Source organism: Aaosphaeria arxii, assembly GCF_010015735.1.
Source record: "Aaosphaeria arxii CBS 175.79 unplaced genomic scaffold BU24scaffold_3, whole genome shotgun sequence".
NCBI classification, from domain to species: Eukaryota; Fungi; Ascomycota; class Dothideomycetes; order Pleosporales; genus Aaosphaeria; species Aaosphaeria arxii.
The window spans coordinates 4,449,820-4,467,830 of record NW_022983476.1 but is presented as its reverse complement, the minus strand read 5'-3'; the positions used below and the strand labels follow the sequence as shown (position 1 = coordinate 4,467,830).

The window sequence follows — 18,011 nt, the reverse complement described above, 5'->3', positions numbered from 1 at the left end:
CGTAAACAAACTGCGTTTCGAGTGCCAATATTATACGCCCCTGTAGCCTATGTAGTTCAACAAGGTACGAGTCCATACTCCATAGTTATGATCAATTATGAAGCTGTGGCTGTAGTTGTCTACGCTAACTGGCCAATTGCGCCTGACCTCTCTCTTTCATTCGTGCATATCTAGGATCTAGTACTTCTTTATAGATAGACTGTGAAAATGTCAATACAAATAAAGGCACCGGGATAAGTAAAGCAAGAATTGTTATCAGTTGTGTATTCTATGTTTTCATCTGCGCAGCCTTATATCCTGTGAGCCAAGAGTCATTGAGCCTGACAGTACATACATGGTGAATAGATGATAAGTACCAGGTATAGGTATCATGGCAACGCTGGCACACCCTCACCAAGCCCTACGAATATCTCCTTTGTCCTTCCTTAGTTTCATCCAGAGGTAGTCTAGGTAGTGTACTACGAGTATTATTTTTATTTGGTTGGTTGGCTGGTTAATCATTACTGTTTAGTTGGTTACCTAGTTGGCTGTTAACCCTACACTTGGTTGGTCAGTCCTGGTCTTGCTCGGCCACAATTTTTTGGCCGTTCGCGCCTCGCGAAAGTAAAGTCTGCAATCCACCCCCACCAAAACAACAATCTACTGTACACCTATTTTTCCCTTAGCAACACAACACAACGGGTCCTGCGTAATCCTCCAAGCTCCCGGATTCACTTCCTTTACTTTCAACTATCTGCACCCACGCGTCTCCTTGCCAGTCTCCCACGGTTCACTCGCAAAGTTCGTACACGCAGAGCCAACCCCACAGTTCACTAGACCGCTCGCTCCTTGCCTTTCAACTGCGAATCTCTACAGCGCTCCGGGGCTGCCACCCCAGTATATACCTACCTATCTACCACAACGTTTCGCCATGTCCGTCCTTCCGCCTGAGGTCCACACCGCGCTGAGTGCCCTCTTGAAGGGTCTTGAGTCCCGCGACAATGTCGAGCGCACTGCCGCCGAGGAGCAGTTGAACAAGGACTGGGTGGGAGAAAGACCAGATGTGCTCCTCATGGGTTTGACGGAGCAGATCGCTCTGGCACAGGAGTCTTCGGTCAGTTAAAAGATGCCATAAAAACAACGTGCAAATGTGTTTACGCCCAAGTGCAGACTCGGATATTCGCCGCCGTCCTCTTTCGACGACAGTCGTCCAAGCCTCGAAAAGATGCCAACGGTCAGACCAGAGACCTTTTCCTGACGCTCCAGCAAGCCGAGCGTGATGCCATTCGGGCAAAACTTCTACAGTGTCTCTCGACTGAGAACGACGGAACCGTGCGGGGAAAGATTGCGGATGCGATTGCGGAGCTCGGACGACAGCACACAGACGAGAGTGAGTTGACCGCACTGTACGCATTGAGGCATAGCATTGACGAAATGAGTAGGCGTTCCCTGGCCAGAGCTTCTGGGTGCTCTGTTTGCCGCCAGCCAGTCGAGCGATGCAGGCCAGCGAGATACTGCCTTCAGAATATTCTCTACCACTCCAGGCATAATAGAGAAACAGCACGAGGATGTCGTCATCAACGCTTTCAAGGGTGGATTCGGTGACAGCGACACTACAGTATGCCAGAATCTTCGGTCAATCATGCCGAACACGTTCATTAACTCCAATCATTAGGTCCGCATCTCTGCGGTGGAAGCCTTTGCTTCTTTCTTCCGCTCAATCACGAAGAAAGCGCAGCCAAAGTACTTCGCGCTTGTCCCTGACGTTCTGAACATTCTACCTCCGATCAAGGAGTCCAGAGATGGAAACCTCCTCACCAAGGCATTGATCTCTTTGATCGATTTGGCAGAGGTTGCACCAAAGATGTTCAAGCCGCTGTTTAACAGCCTTGTTCAATTCAGCGTGTCGGTCATTCAAGACAAAGAGCTTGATGAGACGCCCCGTCAGAATGCGCTCGAACTCATGGCAACTTTTGCGGATGTTGCTCCCCAGATGTGCCGCAAGGATCCAAATTATACCAATGACATGGTCACCCAATGTCTTTCGTTGATGACTGATGTCGGCGAGGATGATGATGACGCCGAGGAGTGGAATGCCTCGGAAGACGTATGTTTCAACGACACTAATTCAATGGGCAATATAACTAACAGGTGCAGCTCGATGCCGATGAGAGCGATTCAAATCATGTTGCCGGAGAGCAATGCATGGACCGTCTTGCCAACAAGCTGGGAGGCCAGTCAATCTTGCCCCCAACATTCAGTTGGCTGCCACGGATGATGACCTCGTCCGCATGGCGAGACAGGCACGCTGCTCTCATGGCCATTTCTGCCATCTCCGAAGGCTGCCGCGAATTGATGATTGGTGAACTCGACAAAGTCCTGGATCTCGTCCTACCCGCTCTTCGAGATCCCCACCCAAGAGTCCGCTGGGCTGGTTGCAATGCTGTGGGCCAGATGAGCACCGATTTCGCGGGAACCATGCAGGAAAAATACCACCAGGTTGTCCTTCCAAATATCATTCCAGTCTTGGAGTCCGCCGAGCCCCGTGTCCAGGCCCATGCTGCCGCCGCGCTCGTGAACTTCTGTGAGGAAGCTGAGAAGCACGTTCTTGAGCCATACTTGGATAACCTCCTCAACCACCTCCTTATGCTGCTCCAGAGCCCTAAGCGATTCGTTCAGGAACAAGCCCTGTCTACCATCGCCACCGTGGCCGACTCTGCGGAAGCCGCGTTCTCAACGTACTACGCGACACTGATGCCGCTCCTTTTCAATGTCCTTAAGGAGGAACAGTCAAAGGAGTACCGGCTACTCCGCGCGAAGGCTATGGAGTGTGCTACCTTGATAGCTCTTGCTGTCGGAAAGGAGCGCATGGGAGATGATGCACTGGGATTGGTGCAGCTTCTCGGCCACATCCAAAACAACGTTCAGGATGCAGACGACCCGCAGGCCTCGTACCTGCTCCACTGCTGGGGCAGGATGTGCCGTGTCCTTGGTCAGGAATTCGTGCCTTACCTTCCGGCTGTCATCCCTCCGTTGACTGAGCTGGCTGGCGCCAAGGCCGATATTCAGCTTCTTGACGACGAGGACCAAGTTGCACAGATCCAAGATGAGGAAGGTTGGGAGTTGGTCCCTCTCAAGGGCAAGGTCATTGGCATCAAGACCAGCACTTTGGATGACAAGAACATGGCCATCGAGCTGATTGTCATCTACGCACAGGTTTTGGAGGCCTCTTTCGAGCCATATGTTAATGACATCATGGACAAGATTGCTCTCCCAGGTTTGGCTTTCTTCTTCCACGACCCCGTGCGAGTCGCCTCGGCCAAATGTGTACCTCAGCTTCTCAATGCCTACAAGAAGGCCCACGGCCCCGAGTCAACACAGCTTGGTCAACTCTGGGAGCGAACTGTGGAGCGTGTCCTTGAGGTTCTTAGTACCGAGCCTGCCATTGACACCCTCGCAGAGATGTACCAGTGCTTCTACGAATGTGTGGAGGTTCTCGGCCGAAACAGCTTGACCAGCACCCACATGGCGACCTTCATCGAGTCAGCTAGGTCTGTACTAAAGGATTACCAGGAGCGTGTGAAGGAACGCATGGAGGAGCAGGCAGAGAACGAGGATGGTGAGGAGGTATCTGAGGAGACCCTCTACGCTATCGAGGACGACCAGAACTTGCTCTCCGATATGAACAAGGCATTCCATACCATCTTCAAGAACATGGGCACTGCCTTCCTCCCACACTGGGAGGGCTTGATGGAGTACTACAAGGCAGCCGTTGTCAACCAGGACCCTACTCAGCGTCAATGGGCCATCTGCATCTTTGACGACGTTCTTGAGTTCTGCGGTCCTCAAAGCTGGGCCTACAGCTCTCACATCATCCAGCCTCTCATCGATGGCATGCAGGACGACGTCCCAGCCAATCGACAAGCTGCAGTGTACGGTGTTGGTGTCGCTGCCCACAAGGGTGGAGAGGCCTATTCGGAGTTTGCCGCCGCCAGCCTACAGATGCTCTTCCAGGTCTGCCAAAGGCCCACTGCCCGCGATGACGACGATGTGTTCGCTACTGAGAACGCATGTGCCAGTATCGCCAAGATCCTTCACTACAACTCCTCCAAAGTACAAAACTGGCAGGATATTGCCAACGCATGGTTCGAGACACTACCCGTGACGAACGATGAGGAGGCCGCTCCTTATGCATATGCTTTCCTAGCCCAATTGATCGACCAGTAAGTTCCACTACCCATATATAGAAACCTTCAATCTTCCCCGTAGAACATTTAAACTAACGTTACCACCTCTTCCAGACAAAACCCAACCGTAATCAACCAAGCCGCCAAAGCCTTCCAATACGTCGCGCAAGCCCTCGAGGCCGAGACCCTCCAAGGCCAGACCGCCAACCGCGTCGTCGCCGCCACCAAGGCTCTCGTCCAGGCCACCGGCGTGGATCTCGCCCAGGTCGCTGGCACGCTCACTCCCGAGCAGCAGCGCACCGTGCAGGCTTACTTCAGCTAAAGGCGATTTTCTTCTTTCAAGGCGACGATTGATTGATTGACGACGCTGCTACTACTTGTTTTGGGAAAATGGCGACGGGATGGGATTGGAGGTTTAGAATAAACTGAGTATGCATTGGAATAACGACGACGATGATGACGAACGCGATTGTCCACACACACTTGTGACATTGGAAAATAGGATGGATGACGGGAAGGAAATCACCCCTTAACAACACCCAGCAAGACAGAGAGAGAGAGAGAGAGAGAGAGAAAGAGATAATACCATATAGTAGAATGAAAATTACCACACCTTTTTTAGACATCTTGTTATGCATATATGATGACATGTCTTTCTATTGACCATATAAATATACATTTCCCCCAAAAAACGAAAACAAACAGATAAGTTTTCTTTGCTCAAAAATTATCATCAAATGCAGCAAGCACCACTAATTAATTGTTATTTTTTTTTTTTCCCCTCTTCTTTCTTTTTCTCCTCCTGCAAGACGTTCGATTCGAAACCAGTCCTTACGTGACGACCAAGTTGGTTTTCACACCCATATTTGTGTATCATTAACACATATATAATATTCTAACGCGCGCTTCATCCTGAATTTTACCATAGCTGCGTACTCATTCATGTGACCCTCCGCCCTCGTCTTCAATTGAAAAAAAAAGAAAAGGGAAGGGAAGGGAAGGGAAGAGTACTACTACTGACGTACAGACGAGGGAGTGAAGTACCTTTCTGTACCCTCTCCCTCTGCCTCATTCTTTGTGATGTGAAGACCACAACATTAATTAAGTACGGACGATGATATTCACAGTACAAACAAACTATCATTGCATTTCATTTCATTTCATGACCTGACCTGACATGTCTTTTGGAATATGATTTCATTTTCGATTCAAAGGATATATTATCATTATAAAAAAAGGCCTCCCACCCCCCTCTTTCCCCCCTCCCCTCCTCCCCCCCTCGCTCTCATGCATCGTCTTTCTACGCACCCTCGCTGCCAAACTCCTTGGTCCACTCGGAATTCCTCGTGAGGTCTTCCCTGCTGACGGTCGGCCGCGATGCCTTGATGGCCTTGACGAAGTCCTTGACGCGTAGGGGGGGCTCGGCGAGCTGGTCGCCGTCGAGGTCGGTCCACGACATTTCCTTTGCTTGCGGGTCGCCGGGGGAGCAGGGGGTCCATTTCGGGATGCCGTTTTCTTCGACCTGTTGTGTCATTTCGTGTTAGTGAGGGAAATGTGGTTGAATGAGTGGGGGAAAGGAAGAGGGGGAGGGGGTACGTACGGGTTTGTAGTGCGTTGCTGTTTGGATTAATCGGACGGGTTGCATGAGGGCGTCTTGCACGGCGATGGAGATGTCGCTTCCGGAGTAGCCCTCGCTCAGCTCGGCCAGCTTCCTGTAGTCTCCTTGGTTGAGCTCGCAGGGCGTGCTGCCGACCGCGAGTTCGAACATCTTCATCCGCGCCGGGAGGTCGGGTAAGCTGATGTGGACTCTTCGCTGGAAACGTCGTCGGATGGCTGCGTCGAGTTGCCAGGGGATGTTGGTCGCGCCGAGGATGAGGACGCCCCGTGAGTCTTTTCCTACACCGTCCATTTGCACAAGCAGTTCCGTCTTGATACGTCTGGATGCTTCGGATTCGCCTTCGCCACGGGGTCCGCACAGGGCGTCGATCTCGTCGATGAAGATGATGGAGGGCTTGTTCTCACGAGCCATGCCGAAGAGTTGTTTCACCAATCTTGGAATCTATGTTAGCAAAAACGTAGCAAATGTGTCGTCACAGCGTCTTACCTCTCAGACTCTCCCATCCATTTACTGACCAAGTCGGAACTTGACACACTGAAGAACGTGCTGTTTGCTTCCGTCGCCACCGCCTTCGCCAGATAACTCTTACCCGTACCAGGAGGTCCATACAACAGGATACCCTTCCACGGTTGTCTTTTGCCAGTGAACAGGTGGGGGAACTTGATCGGTAATATAACGGCCTCCTTCAGTGCTTCCTTTGCGTTCTCGAGACCTGCCACGTCCTCCCATCGGATATTTGGTTTCTCGGAGAGAATGGCGCCGGCGAGCGCGCCTCGTAGCTTCTTGGAATCGGCATCCTCGTTGTCGTCGTCTCCGTCTCCCCTGCGCCATACATACATTAGCATTTCTCGTTACAGCAATCCACCAGGCAACCAAAGTTGGCAACGTACGATCCTTTCCCGCTTCCGCCTGCCGACTTGCCATTCGCGCCTATGGCCCCGGGCTTCTTCCGATTCGCGTCGTCGTTCTGGTTCAGATGCGATTTGAGTTTCTCCGCACGCTCCATGTACTCTGCGACCTTGCCTCGGATCATCTCCTTCGACTTTGGGTTCTTCTCCCCTGCTCCGTTATCAGTACGTTTCCTTTCGATAGGGACCCGTTTGGGGGATGCGTAAGAGGGGTAAACCTACATTTCAGCGCAAGCATGAACAGCTCCACTAGAATACCAATCAGTCATTAGCTCTTCTGTCCTCTTCCCAGAACAAATAGGATTCCCCAGGGAAGGGAATGGGATATAGGAGCCTCTTACAAGCACTGTAGTATAGCTGGTACGCCTTCTCATATTCGCCCGCCGTGTCCGTCTCAATGGCCTTCTTGACCGTCTCGATGGCGCGGCCGAGGAAGTCCGCGTTACTCATGGTTAAATGTATTCCGTGCCCGCCTTTTTCTGTTCGCTTTTCCTTGGCCCGGTGAAATCCTTCTCTTGCACAAACGGAGCGTTCGATCTTTTTATATACTAGGTAGTGGTAGTTTTTCCGTGGGCGAGTGGCGAGCGGGTTGTAGAAGCGGCGTTTGCGAGAGATGGTGGTAGGTAGGAGGAATAGGTGCAGGGCGTGCGCGGGGCAAGCGTCTGTGTACACTGGAGGATGCACGTCACGGCGCGGAGTTTGCGTGATTGATTGTATGCGGGTAATTCGAAGCTCTAGGTATGGGGAACTTGCGATACGGTGGTGTATTTGTTTGGAGTTGGGTGGTGAGAGGGATTGTTGTGTGGGTGTGGGTGTGGGGGAGGGATTGTTGTAGTTGGACGGTTGGAGAAGGTAGAGTAGAAGGTGGTTGCTATGTCCTCTCCTCTCCCACCAACGAGCGACGATACGGTACGGTACCGATACGACACTACCGATGGTTGATATACTAATGACTTGTAATAACTAGGCACTTGTACCACTAATTAGGTATCCATCTAAACTAACACAAGTACCTACGAGTACTGTTTATTATACTACCTGGAAAGGCAACTCTCCCTTCTCTATCTTCTACTGTGTGTGTGCCTGGCCCAGTCTGTCGACTCTTTTTGCCCCGCGTATCCCATCCATCTAGCCCTTTCACAAACTACAAGGCATCACCACCGCCATCATCGGAATCACATATCGCCTCCCGACCGCCGAGCCGTCTACCCTAAATTTATTCCATCTACCGTCTTCCACCACCCTCCACCCACTCCCTCCTCCTCCTCCACGACAGTCTTTACTCAGCAATTACACAACAGCAAAACACAATGGCAGAAGCACAGAAGCTGCAAGCTCTTTCCGACGACTACCAGAAGCTTCAAGGCGGTACTGTCCCCCCTCCTTCTCGTAGAGATTATCCCCCCGCTAACGACAACCCTCCCCGACAGAGCTCTCCACCGCCGTCGAAGCCCGCGAGAAACTCGAATCGCAACAGCAAGAAAACACCACCGTGCAAAAGGTACCTACCTACCCTACCCTACCTACCATACACACACATTTCCTCGCCCGTACATCCCCCCAAAAAGCCACCACCGAAAACACCCCCCCCAGAAATCTCCATACTAACCAGAACCTCGAACAATAACAGGAATTCGCCCTCCTAGACGACGACGCCACAATCTACAAGCAGATCGGCCCCGTCCTCCTCAAGCAAGACAAGACCGAGGCCGTCATGGCCGTCAACGGCCGCTTGGACTTCATCAACAAGGAGATGTACGCTTCCTCACACCCCTTACACCCTCCCCCTCTTCCTTTTCCTCTCCCTACCTCGTACCCGGGAAGATGTTTATACATATAAAGCGGAGATGAGATGAGATGAGATGTGGAGACGAGGACACACAGAGAGCTGAGGTTAACGTTCATGCAGTGAGCGGTTCGAGAAGCAGATTGCGGAGATACAGGATAAGAGCGAGGGGCTTAAGATGGAGGTGAGTACACACATGCAATCTTATGGTCACCGTGGGAGGCAAGAAAGCTCACACGAACGAATGTAGATCATACAAATCCAGAGCGCGGCGCAACAGGCGCAGCAGGCGCAGGTTCAGGCGGCGGCGTAGAGAGGATACCCGTTGTCGGTTATGTGAGGACGTTGGAGGATGACGGAAAAGAAGGAAATGAAAGGAACGATGGAATATAAGGAAAAGAAAAGCGATCCCGCGAGAATGAATTTCCGAGGGAAGCTCAAGAGATACCCAATCCGCAATACAAAATAAATAAAAATCAAATATAAGAAAGACCTTACAATTGTCATATTTCATCGGGAAGACATTAAAGTGATTTGCTTTTCTTAGCCCCAAGGTACGGGCATAGGCACGAGAAGAAGAATTCGCACCATTCGAGTTGAGCAAGACCAGCCGTAGAAGAAGGAAGTCAAGACAGCATATCACGTCACATCACAATTCACAATTCAAACATTTCAATCAAGTTATAAAAAAAATCATTTCCATATTGCCATAATGTCCATAAAAAACTTTCCCCATTTCCGGTAATGTGTAACGCCGCCCCCCCCACTCAGACAAGCAGGGGAAAAGAACAAAAAGACAAGGCTCGAATAACACAAACCATCAAAGTGACCTTTCAGGATTCAAACACCCCACCATGCTTTGGGTAGGGTGGGTAGGAGGAGGGGGAGGAGTACAAGACACACCCAAATCGTCGTCGTCAATTCATTTTCCCTTTTCTCTTTATGCTCGTGTCCTATCTCTTTCGTTTTTCTTCATCTTTCTTTTAAGCATTACTCCACATAGAACGCCCCCATACCAAGGGGGGAATAGGGTAGACTAAGCTGGACAGAGGCTGAATGGAGAGAGAGAAGGAAAGGGGAATCATATTTTGTAATTTACAACTCGTCGTGCTCATCGCCATCCTTGGCAGCCTCGGTGGCCTCGGAAGCCGCCGACTTGACGCTCTCGGTGGCCTCCTCGACCTTCTCGGCGACCTTCTCGGACGCGGCGGCGGCCTGCTCGGCAAGGTCCTCCTTCTCCTCCTCGACCTCGGGCTCCTTGGCCACGGCGGCGGCAGCCTTGTGGGAGCCGTTCTCCTTGATGAACTCGGCGAGGTCCTCGACGGTGCGGGCACCGGAGTAGTCGATGGGGGAGTCCTTCTTGCCAGCGGGGAAGAGCTTGATGGTGGGGAAGCCCTGGATCTCGTCGGGGACGTCGTTGGCGGTGGCGTCCACCTTGGCGACGGTCACCAACTTGGAGAGCTCCTCAGAAGCGTAGAGAGCACCGAGCTCCTCGTACTTGGGAGCAAGAGCCTTGCAGTGTCCGCACCACGGAGCGTAGAACTCGAGGAGAACGTCCTTGTCGTTGTCGATGACGAGCTCCTGGTAGTTCTTGGCGACGACGACGGTGACGGGGCCTTCCTGCTTCTCGGGGATGGGCTCGGACTTGATGCTGGGGTCGACCTTGCCCGCGACGAAGTCCTCGACGAATTGGCCAATGTCCTTCTCGGTGAGAGCCTTCTCCTGGTCGTAGGGGTACTTCTCGTTCTTCTCGGTCTTCTGGATGGCGAAGGCGGGCCACTTGCCGACCTCGAGGTTGAGGTTGCCGGCGTGTTGGCCGAAAGCCTTTGCATCGATGGTGGCGAAGTTGATGACGCCCTTGTGCTTCTGAGCGAGGGGCTTGAACTGCTTGGAGAGCTCCTCGCGCTCCTCGGGGGTCTCGGCGAAGATGTAGGCAAGGGGAATGCCAGCAGCCATGTAGCCGCTGTAGGTCTCAGGACCGACCTCGCCGATGAGGGGAGTGGCGGCGACCTTGGCGAAAGTCTCAATGGCGGCCTTGTCGAACTTCTCCGTGTAGACGTCCTTGCCATCATCGAAGGACTTGTAGAGGACGAGGCCGGGCTGCTTGACGCCCTCAGCCTTGGCGAGCTCAGCGTCGTTGGTGGCTCCGAAGAGGTAGTCGTCACGGAGGCCGTTGGCGACAGCGGTGAAGGTCTCGTTCGAGGCCTTGTCATCGGCGGCGAAGTAGGCGACGAGGACGACCTTGTCGGCGGTCTTGAACTCCTCGATGGTGTCCTTGGTGATGTCGGATACGGCAGGGAGCGATTGCTTCGTCATGTAGGAGACAATGCTGTATAATATGTTAGCGGAAATGTCGAATGCTTCATGTATATTCATAGAACGTACGCATCTGCTTTCCTCTGGCCACCGTATGATGAAATGGTCTCGGGGCCACGGAAGACCTTGAGGGTGGGGTAACCCTCGACACCATATTCCTGGCAGAGATCCTGCTCCTCTGTGCAGTCGACCTTGACGAGTGGGATATTCTTCTCCTTGAGGGTTGTGGCGGCGGACTCATACTCGGGGGCGAGGGCCTTGCAGTGGCCACACCATGGTGCGAAGACTAAGAGCTCAATGGTTAGCTTGGGGAACAGCTTGATTGGAAGCTTTGAATGGTTAAAGCTAGAGGAGACTTACACTCTGCGAGGACGAGGTCGTTCTCCTCAATGAAACCCTTGAAGGTGTCCTTCTTGAGGTCGTGGACGTCGGAGGCGAGCGCAACGCTGGCCAACAGGGCACAGATGGGCACGCTGAAGCGCATTGTGAGTGATGTGTGGAGGGGGAAGGACGAGAACAAGGGCAAGGACAAGAAAAAGGAAAAGGAATGGGAAGGTATGGGGAGGATTGAAAAGGTTGTGTATGGTCTGAGGCGGAAGGAAGAGAGGGAAGAGGAGAGCTTTTGTAGAGGAATTGGGATTGGAGCTTGAGAGGAAGGCGGTGGGGACTTTATTATAGAGGAAGTGAAAGGTACTCGCAGAATGGTAGTCAAGTACCAATACTAAGTAACTACAGTGAAGTGGTACCCGGGGGCGAGGGAGGAGGGGCGGTGATTGGCGGTGATTGGCGATTGGCGTTTTGGATGGTGGATTGCGAGAGACGAAGACACAGTGTCCACAATGTTCACCCACAGTTTCCCATCCACCACCACCCAAGAAGAGTAACTCCAACTAACCAGGTACACAACTGCACAGCAGAATAGAGTGACGGCTGAGCTGACAATCCCCACCCACCAGTAACAGGACATTCACCTCCGCATACCCTTGCCCTGTGCCCCTGCTCGCCTTGAACTGCTCGCTTTCCATATCACACATACGGTCCATACCATACAGAGTCCATACCCATGTCTATGGACACGTTCACCTCAAAAAGACAGTAATAACCTAACAATCAATCAATTATATTGGGGATAATACCAGATATCCAAGCCTATGCTCTTGGTTCCCCTTTTCAATGCAATCTTCTAGTTCCGAATGACTTCCCATTCCCGGGTTTTCTCTTACTCGTAGTAGCTGTAATCGTTGTACTGTACGGAGTAGTAAAGCCTTTGTGTAACATTGCCTGCTGTGATTGTCACACGTGCTATTTCTAATAGCTACCTAGATATCTAAGATGATCTCCGTACAAGATAAACGAAATACGATAAATAAGTAATACTTACTAGGTACGGAGCACGTAGATACAAGCACGCAAAGAGGCAAAAGCGCCTCAATATCAACTTCTTCACTTCCCAATTGGGTTTAGCTCTCAAACACTCAAAGACCCTGTAACTTTACCAACCTCTTCGACCAGTATGGACTATTATTAATATAACAGGAACAGGAACAAGAACGAGAACAAGGGAAGACAAAGACGATGCGGCCCTTCAATAGACTCTCTCCCTTTTACTCCATCTTCGACTTGTCTCTCTTAGGCAACACGCCACCATGTTCTCGCCATCAAGCCATGTCCAATCTACCACTAATTACTAGACCCTCAAGAAGACACATGGTCTTCTTTGGCGCATACCTAATACCGTCCACCATAAGACAGGATTATCACATAAGATACTCCGTACAACAGCACCTGCACACCTACATAATTTCGTGCGCGCCACAGTCCACGCCGCCGTAGTTCGTTTGATGTTCTCCGGAGTTTTCACCATCAAGCAACCAACTGATAAGTTCCGATGGTTTCACACGTTCTGTAACATGCTGCGGACAACCGCCCGTTGTATAAGCCCCACAGGCCGCGGAAAACATAGAAAACCCACCATAAGCCAATCATGGCTGTACTGGAATCCTCAATGCGTGGCATTGACGAATACAATCATCGCGAGCATTTCCTCATGTGCGGGCGGAAACAGCCTGTGCCTGACCCTGTGCCTGGCCCTTTTCCTGAGCCTCGCACTGCACCACATGCAACACTGTATCGCCCTGTGGAGATAGATTCCCATCGGTGCAGAAATGTACTTGATTCAGTAATCAGCAATTACTTGAGCATCCGTTGCCGAGTATGCCCTGACTCGATCACCAATGAGTGACAAAGGAACCACAGGACCATTTCTAATCAGGCACGTCAGGGTCTTGGTAGGCATGTTCATCGCCACAAGCGGCACTGTTCCGGACACATTCCACCCAGCTCAGCTTCCGCGCGCGAACTCATCAGCAAGTAATCAACTAATCATTCCTATTAGATGCTTTAATGCTCCGGCTTCTCGAAGAACAAGATCTATTCCTTAGGCTGACCATAGGGTTCTCAGATTTATAAGGCGACAACTCTCCAACTATCGACTTGCTGGATCACGTGAGACTACCATATGATTAACAACAACCTCATTCATGAAATTTCACACATCAAACTATAGTGATCAACTCATCGAATTTCTGATTCTCCTCGTGGTTCAAATTATATTAACATTAATCCAGCATTGGCTCTATGCCGCCGCCTCGACACGCTTTGCCTGTGGCTCGGCCTCTCCCGTCTCTTGCAACTTCCTCAACCTCTCTTCCTCCTTCCGCTTCATCTCCTGCTGAATTCGAACTCTGGCCGGAACAAGTCTTTGTCTCTCCCCCTGTATTCTCCATCCCTCGAGTCTGTCTTTCCCTACCGCCTTCATGGTCTTCTTTTCCACTACACTATAATTTCCATCTTCTCGATCAAACACGAATGGCTCCTTCACGCTGACTGGCGGGTTCGTAATAACCCTAACCTTACGCAATTGGTTGTTACTCGCAGAATGCAGCATCAAAGGATGCAAAAGATACACATCTCCCACGACACCAGTTGCCTCAACAAACGCTTCATCCGGCATTGACTTGGCCACCTCACAGCACCACCTCAACCCTTCCTCCTGCTTGAACTCCGGGTTCTCTGCACGAATAGTCATGCGAGGCGAAACTCCTTCCGGGTGCTCATAGAGGTGTTTGGCGATGATATCGATGGCCGGAGGACATATCAACGTACCACCACCATTGGGCTCAATGTCTGACCAAAGCGGAATCACCAATAGCGCCTGTTCGGGTGAATCGAGATAGTGCACAAAGAAATCACCATCCACATGCCAGCCGTCTAGTTCCTGCGGCTTGATTACCTTGTTATGACCAGCCGGTGTGCCGAGATTCACGATGAAGCCGTCTTTCCACGTAGAAGCCCCAGGATCGACCCTTTCAGCGCCGCCGAGCAGTGAGCATATGCCTGTCACAAAAGTTAGCAATCCGCTGCCAATTTAACGAGGATATAGTCGAAGTGGGATCTAATCTTACCGCCCCATGCCTTCGGTGCGAATTCCTCGACAGAGAATGCATTAAACCAAGGCATGTTCGTTCGTTCCGTACGCCTATCCAACGCTTTGTTTAATCATCGAAGCAACAGTAGCCTGATTGGAGGAAATCTTACCAAGTCGACATGTCATTTGGATCCATCCCCAATCTCGTCCACATAGTAGCCTGAAGCTCCGCGGCTTGTTCCCGCGTGAAGCAGTTGGTCAACTTGACCCAGCCATGTTCAAGGAAATGGTCGATTTCCGACTGGGACATTGCGTATTGTTCTTTTTCTGCCATCATGGAACGAAGCAACAGATCAGTGTGTAATGTTTATTATATGCTGTTGAGAACCATAATATGTGCTGTGTTTGCAGGGTAAACACCTCGTATACTAGTGCTTAGGGAAGTAACAAAAGCATGTAAAGCGCGACAGTATCAAAAACCACCGGAAGTACAGCAACCCACCGGGGGATTTATACTTCCATGCGCCATATTCCCAATACCGTGGAACCTAACCTTTCGTATATCCGATCATTCGTCATGGAACGAAAGTACGATATCCGTTGGCAATTTAACCGGTCGATCCGACCTACCATACAGCAAAACCACGTGGTGGCTGTCCCGTACAACTCGTTGTAACGTGGGGAAAATGCAACCTATGGTCAACCTATGGTGGGGTTATTCTTGTGTGTGTGATTCGAACCCATTACATATCAGGCAATTCCATTCCGATGCAAGGATGTGATTTTGTTGATCTCCTTCTCAACCTAGCGGGATATTGATCCCGTCGTGCCGCCAACCTACCAAGTGTTGGATGTCGTAACTTGTCCTAGAACCAACGGCTACATGAGTCACTCCGCAGCATTGATGGATACACATTCTTCGGCATCAAGCAGCCCATTTTCATATTCTTCAAAGATTGGGAGAACGAAATTTCCCACCTGGTGGCGCCTTGGATATCTAGATGGGCTTTACGCCAGCCACACATCCTTTTCATGGTATAGGTACATCTGTAATTATACAACCATCTTCTCATCTCGAAGTTCACCACTATCTTCGAACCTCACTCTATCAACTCTTACATCCTTATCAGACGTCGTGTCTGTCTCAGCGATGGTACTTACCTCATCGTCGCCCTCCTTCCACCCCATTTCCAAATCTCCATCTCCTAGTCCCTTCAGCGGTTCGAGTTGACGGAATTCCTGATGTGAGGACTCAGGCGTGTCACATTGAATACCACCATCGTCACTAGCTGGTACACCTATCGTCCGACCTTTTCCTGTCTTGCGGCCGGCGTACGTTGTGCGGGTAGACGTGACGAGCCTGTCCAGATGAAGACCTCTCGCGACCATGCGGAACAGAGGTTTGAAAGATAGCGCGCAGGCCGCGAAAAGATAGAGACCCGGCTCAACGATTGTCCAGGTGATGAGTTCAACGGTTTTGACTGTCGGTGAATATTAGTCTTTGTCTTCCCCTACGGATACCTGGGTGAAACTGAGAGATGTCCAGTCTGGGGTTGAACGAAGGTATACATAGGAAAAAACTGACAAGTAGGATCATCCAATGGATCAACCCTCCCAAAAACAACAGTTCTAGCAATAGACGCCACGATCCCAATACCACCTGTCAAAAATATACACATAAGGCCCCACCGCCTGCCCTTCGATATCTTCAACTCCATAATCGTCTTGACTGGGAGCACCAGCACCGCGACATCAGTCACAATATTAGGCACACTACTACTCGTCGCGAAGGCCTTCACATTGAAGCACCGACCACCTGGAATATTCTTGTTCCAATTGAAGGCGAAAGGAACGCATTGGAACATCGTCGCGATGGTGTACGACAGCCATGTCGCGCCGATGACGTAAATCAGCATCCAGGTTGCACGGCGAGCCCACTTTTCCGTGAAGATGCGAAGGTACAGAATGACGACGCAGAGTTTTGGGATGGCCACGGCAGGGAAGTGGAGGATCTCGCAGAGCATTGTTCCTTTGAAATGCTCTATAATCATAGATTCGTCTTGCGTCACGACGTAGGCTAAGTGCCGGCCGGTCCCCGCGGTTTCCACCATTACTGTTCATCGCTTTCAGTTTCGAGGGGTAGAGATTTGAAGGGTTTTGGGGATCGTACCGATTCCAGTGATGCAGAGTCCCACCTCAGCGAGCCATGCAAATGGAATGAGGACATCTTCGATCCCGAACTTCGTATGCGTCAGGTACCGTGCCCAATATCTGAGTGCAACGAACGCAGTCGACAGGACGATGAACACGCAACTCGCAGCTATCAGGTGTGGCCCTATAGTCTCTGCCAGAAATTCCGGTGAAGGCGGCAATGGACCATTAGTTTGAAGCGACGTTGGCGGCACGAAACCAGCCATACTACGCTTTCAATTCAATATAAAAAGCAAACGAGGGGACGGGTTGACTGCCAGCGCCAACCATGGGAGAGGAATCTATCCAACGAGTGTAAGGTGAGCAAATCCAGGCTACCCATCCCAAAGCCATGCGGATCCCTCATGGTCAAATACTACGCGCGACAAGAGAGAGGAAGGATTGAGAAATGAGCTGGTTGCATTTCCGCGGCATATCACATGGTCGAGTGATATGTGGCTTGGTATTCTGGGGTGCAGACGCTCGGAAGCGCTCATGCAGGCGCGCTGGGCGCAGATGGAAGCCGAATGTGCAGACTATATGCCTAGGTGTGTATGGCATGGGACAGCTGTTAAGCGAGGGCATTGACGACGGAGATCATGGATGTAGAGGCTGGCAATGAACGTGTTGTTCTTACTGACAGCGCGATTGACATAGCGATCTCTGACAAGGTTCTTTTCTGCGAGGCTGGCCGCATCAACGAGGAATTCATAGCATAACCGCGCTCATGAGATTCGAGTACCGATTGGACAATGTAGTGTGATGAGAATCTCTGGGGGGGAGAGAGCCTGAGATGAAGGGGTCAGTGTCAGAAACGGCGTTCTGCGAGAACGCATAGCGACGTACGGTAGGTACCCATGCCGGCATTTCGAGTGACTGGAAAGAACTCGTCGGATGGGATTCTCCGCCTGTTCTATCAGTGTGAATCACTTTCCAGAGTCCTTCTTTCTCCTGAGGGACATCTGCACAGATGTATATCACGCTGTTGGTATAACCACTCCAACGCGCTTCTATTCGTGGTTGGCGAAAAGTCGGCACTTGCTCTCCATGACATTTTGTAAACTCAAAGTTTATCCACCTAGTCTTGTGTATTTGGGTCAAATATACGTCTGCATCGGGGCCTAGCATTAAAACGTCTTTCAAGTTCGGTCGGCATTTCATGCATTAAATGTGCGACCTCAAACGTGCGTTGGGAGGAGGGGGTGGGAACGGGCCGCACCTGCAGCTGAACCGTTGAACCAACCCAAAGCGATCCGGCGAGGGACTCCGTCTTGCACTTCACAGCGACCATTTCGTCCTGTGCGATATCAAATATCTATCGAGTAACATCGATGGATGCATTTCTCGTCTGTTTTCCTGTTTTTCTTATGTCATTGTCGTGTTGAGTGTTGAGCGTAAAACTTCATGCACTCTCAACCCTAATTAAACGTGAATATGTAGGAACGAAGGAGGAACCGATGAAATGTCATGCAGAGCAATATGTAGTAGACGTCAAGTCTCACCAACCAATCAAATTCTGTGATATCTGAGTACTACTGGACGCAAGACGGGAATATATTTTTATGTAGTTACATACACCATAATTATGCAATATACAATG

General features: G+C 51.0%; 7 protein-coding genes across 7 annotated transcripts; 2 read left to right on the top strand and 5 right to left on the bottom strand.

The window, feature by feature from the left end:
• Nucleotides 1-910: 910 nt before the first annotated feature.
• On the top strand, nt 911-4,775 carry BU24DRAFT_479879 (ARM repeat-containing protein; the record flags this gene model as incomplete). The annotated part of the gene is made up of 6 exons (XM_033533098.1): nt 911-1,093; nt 1,150-1,369; nt 1,422-1,597; nt 1,655-2,086; nt 2,131-4,202; nt 4,281-4,775. The coding sequence occupies 6 exons, from the start codon at nt 911-913 to the stop codon at nt 4,486-4,488; spliced, it is 3,291 nt and encodes a 1,096-aa protein (XP_033386782.1). The 3' UTR covers nt 4,489-4,775.
• Nucleotides 4,776-5,439: 664 nt separating this feature from the next.
• Nucleotides 5,440-7,621, bottom strand: BU24DRAFT_368945 (vacuolar protein sorting-associated protein-like protein VPS4). Its single transcript, XM_033524385.1, has 6 exons — nt 7,034-7,621; nt 6,915-6,941; nt 6,675-6,843; nt 6,271-6,606; nt 5,767-6,217; nt 5,440-5,688 (listed from the first exon to the last, which is right to left on the bottom strand). Exons 1-6 carry the CDS (start codon nt 7,140-7,142, stop codon nt 5,467-5,469), a joined length of 1,314 nt encoding a protein of 437 aa, XP_033386781.1. The 5' UTR covers nt 7,143-7,621; the 3' UTR covers nt 5,440-5,466.
• A 63-nt stretch (nt 7,622-7,684) lies between these two features.
• BU24DRAFT_421433 (Prefoldin) lies at nt 7,685-8,975 on the top strand. Its single transcript, XM_033527728.1, has 5 exons — nt 7,685-8,060; nt 8,123-8,193; nt 8,323-8,447; nt 8,602-8,662; nt 8,729-8,975. Exons 1-5 carry the CDS (start codon nt 8,003-8,005, stop codon nt 8,789-8,791), a joined length of 378 nt encoding a protein of 125 aa, XP_033386780.1. The 5' UTR covers nt 7,685-8,002; the 3' UTR covers nt 8,792-8,975.
• A 186-nt stretch (nt 8,976-9,161) lies between these two features.
• BU24DRAFT_440995 (protein disulfide-isomerase) lies at nt 9,162-11,567 on the bottom strand. The gene is made up of 3 exons (XM_033530405.1): nt 11,155-11,567; nt 10,864-11,080; nt 9,162-10,807 (listed from the first exon to the last, which is right to left on the bottom strand). The coding sequence occupies exons 1-3, from the start codon at nt 11,276-11,278 to the stop codon at nt 9,574-9,576; spliced, it is 1,575 nt and encodes a 524-aa protein (XP_033386779.1). The 5' UTR covers nt 11,279-11,567; the 3' UTR covers nt 9,162-9,573.
• Nucleotides 11,568-13,429: 1,862 nt separating this feature from the next.
• On the bottom strand, nt 13,430-14,558 carry BU24DRAFT_432810 (uncharacterized protein; the record flags this gene model as incomplete). Its single annotated transcript, XM_033529938.1, has 3 exons — nt 13,430-14,190; nt 14,259-14,332; nt 14,392-14,558. 3 exons carry the CDS (start codon nt 14,556-14,558, stop codon nt 13,430-13,432), a joined length of 1,002 nt encoding a protein of 333 aa, XP_033386778.1.
• Nucleotides 14,559-15,085: 527 nt separating this feature from the next.
• On the bottom strand, nt 15,086-16,887 carry BU24DRAFT_170900 (uncharacterized protein). The gene is made up of 3 exons (XM_033521503.1): nt 16,392-16,887; nt 15,807-16,334; nt 15,086-15,702 (listed from the first exon to the last, which is right to left on the bottom strand). Exons 1-3 carry the CDS (start codon nt 16,636-16,638, stop codon nt 15,275-15,277), a joined length of 1,203 nt encoding a protein of 400 aa, XP_033386777.1. The 5' UTR covers nt 16,639-16,887; the 3' UTR covers nt 15,086-15,274.
• Nucleotides 16,888-17,257: 370 nt separating this feature from the next.
• BU24DRAFT_421428 (uncharacterized protein) lies at nt 17,258-17,741 on the bottom strand. The gene has a single exon (XM_033527727.1). The coding sequence runs from the start codon at nt 17,700-17,702 to the stop codon at nt 17,490-17,492; it is 213 nt and encodes a 70-aa protein (XP_033386776.1). The 5' UTR covers nt 17,703-17,741; the 3' UTR covers nt 17,258-17,489.
• Between the last annotated feature and the right edge of the window lie 270 nt (nt 17,742-18,011).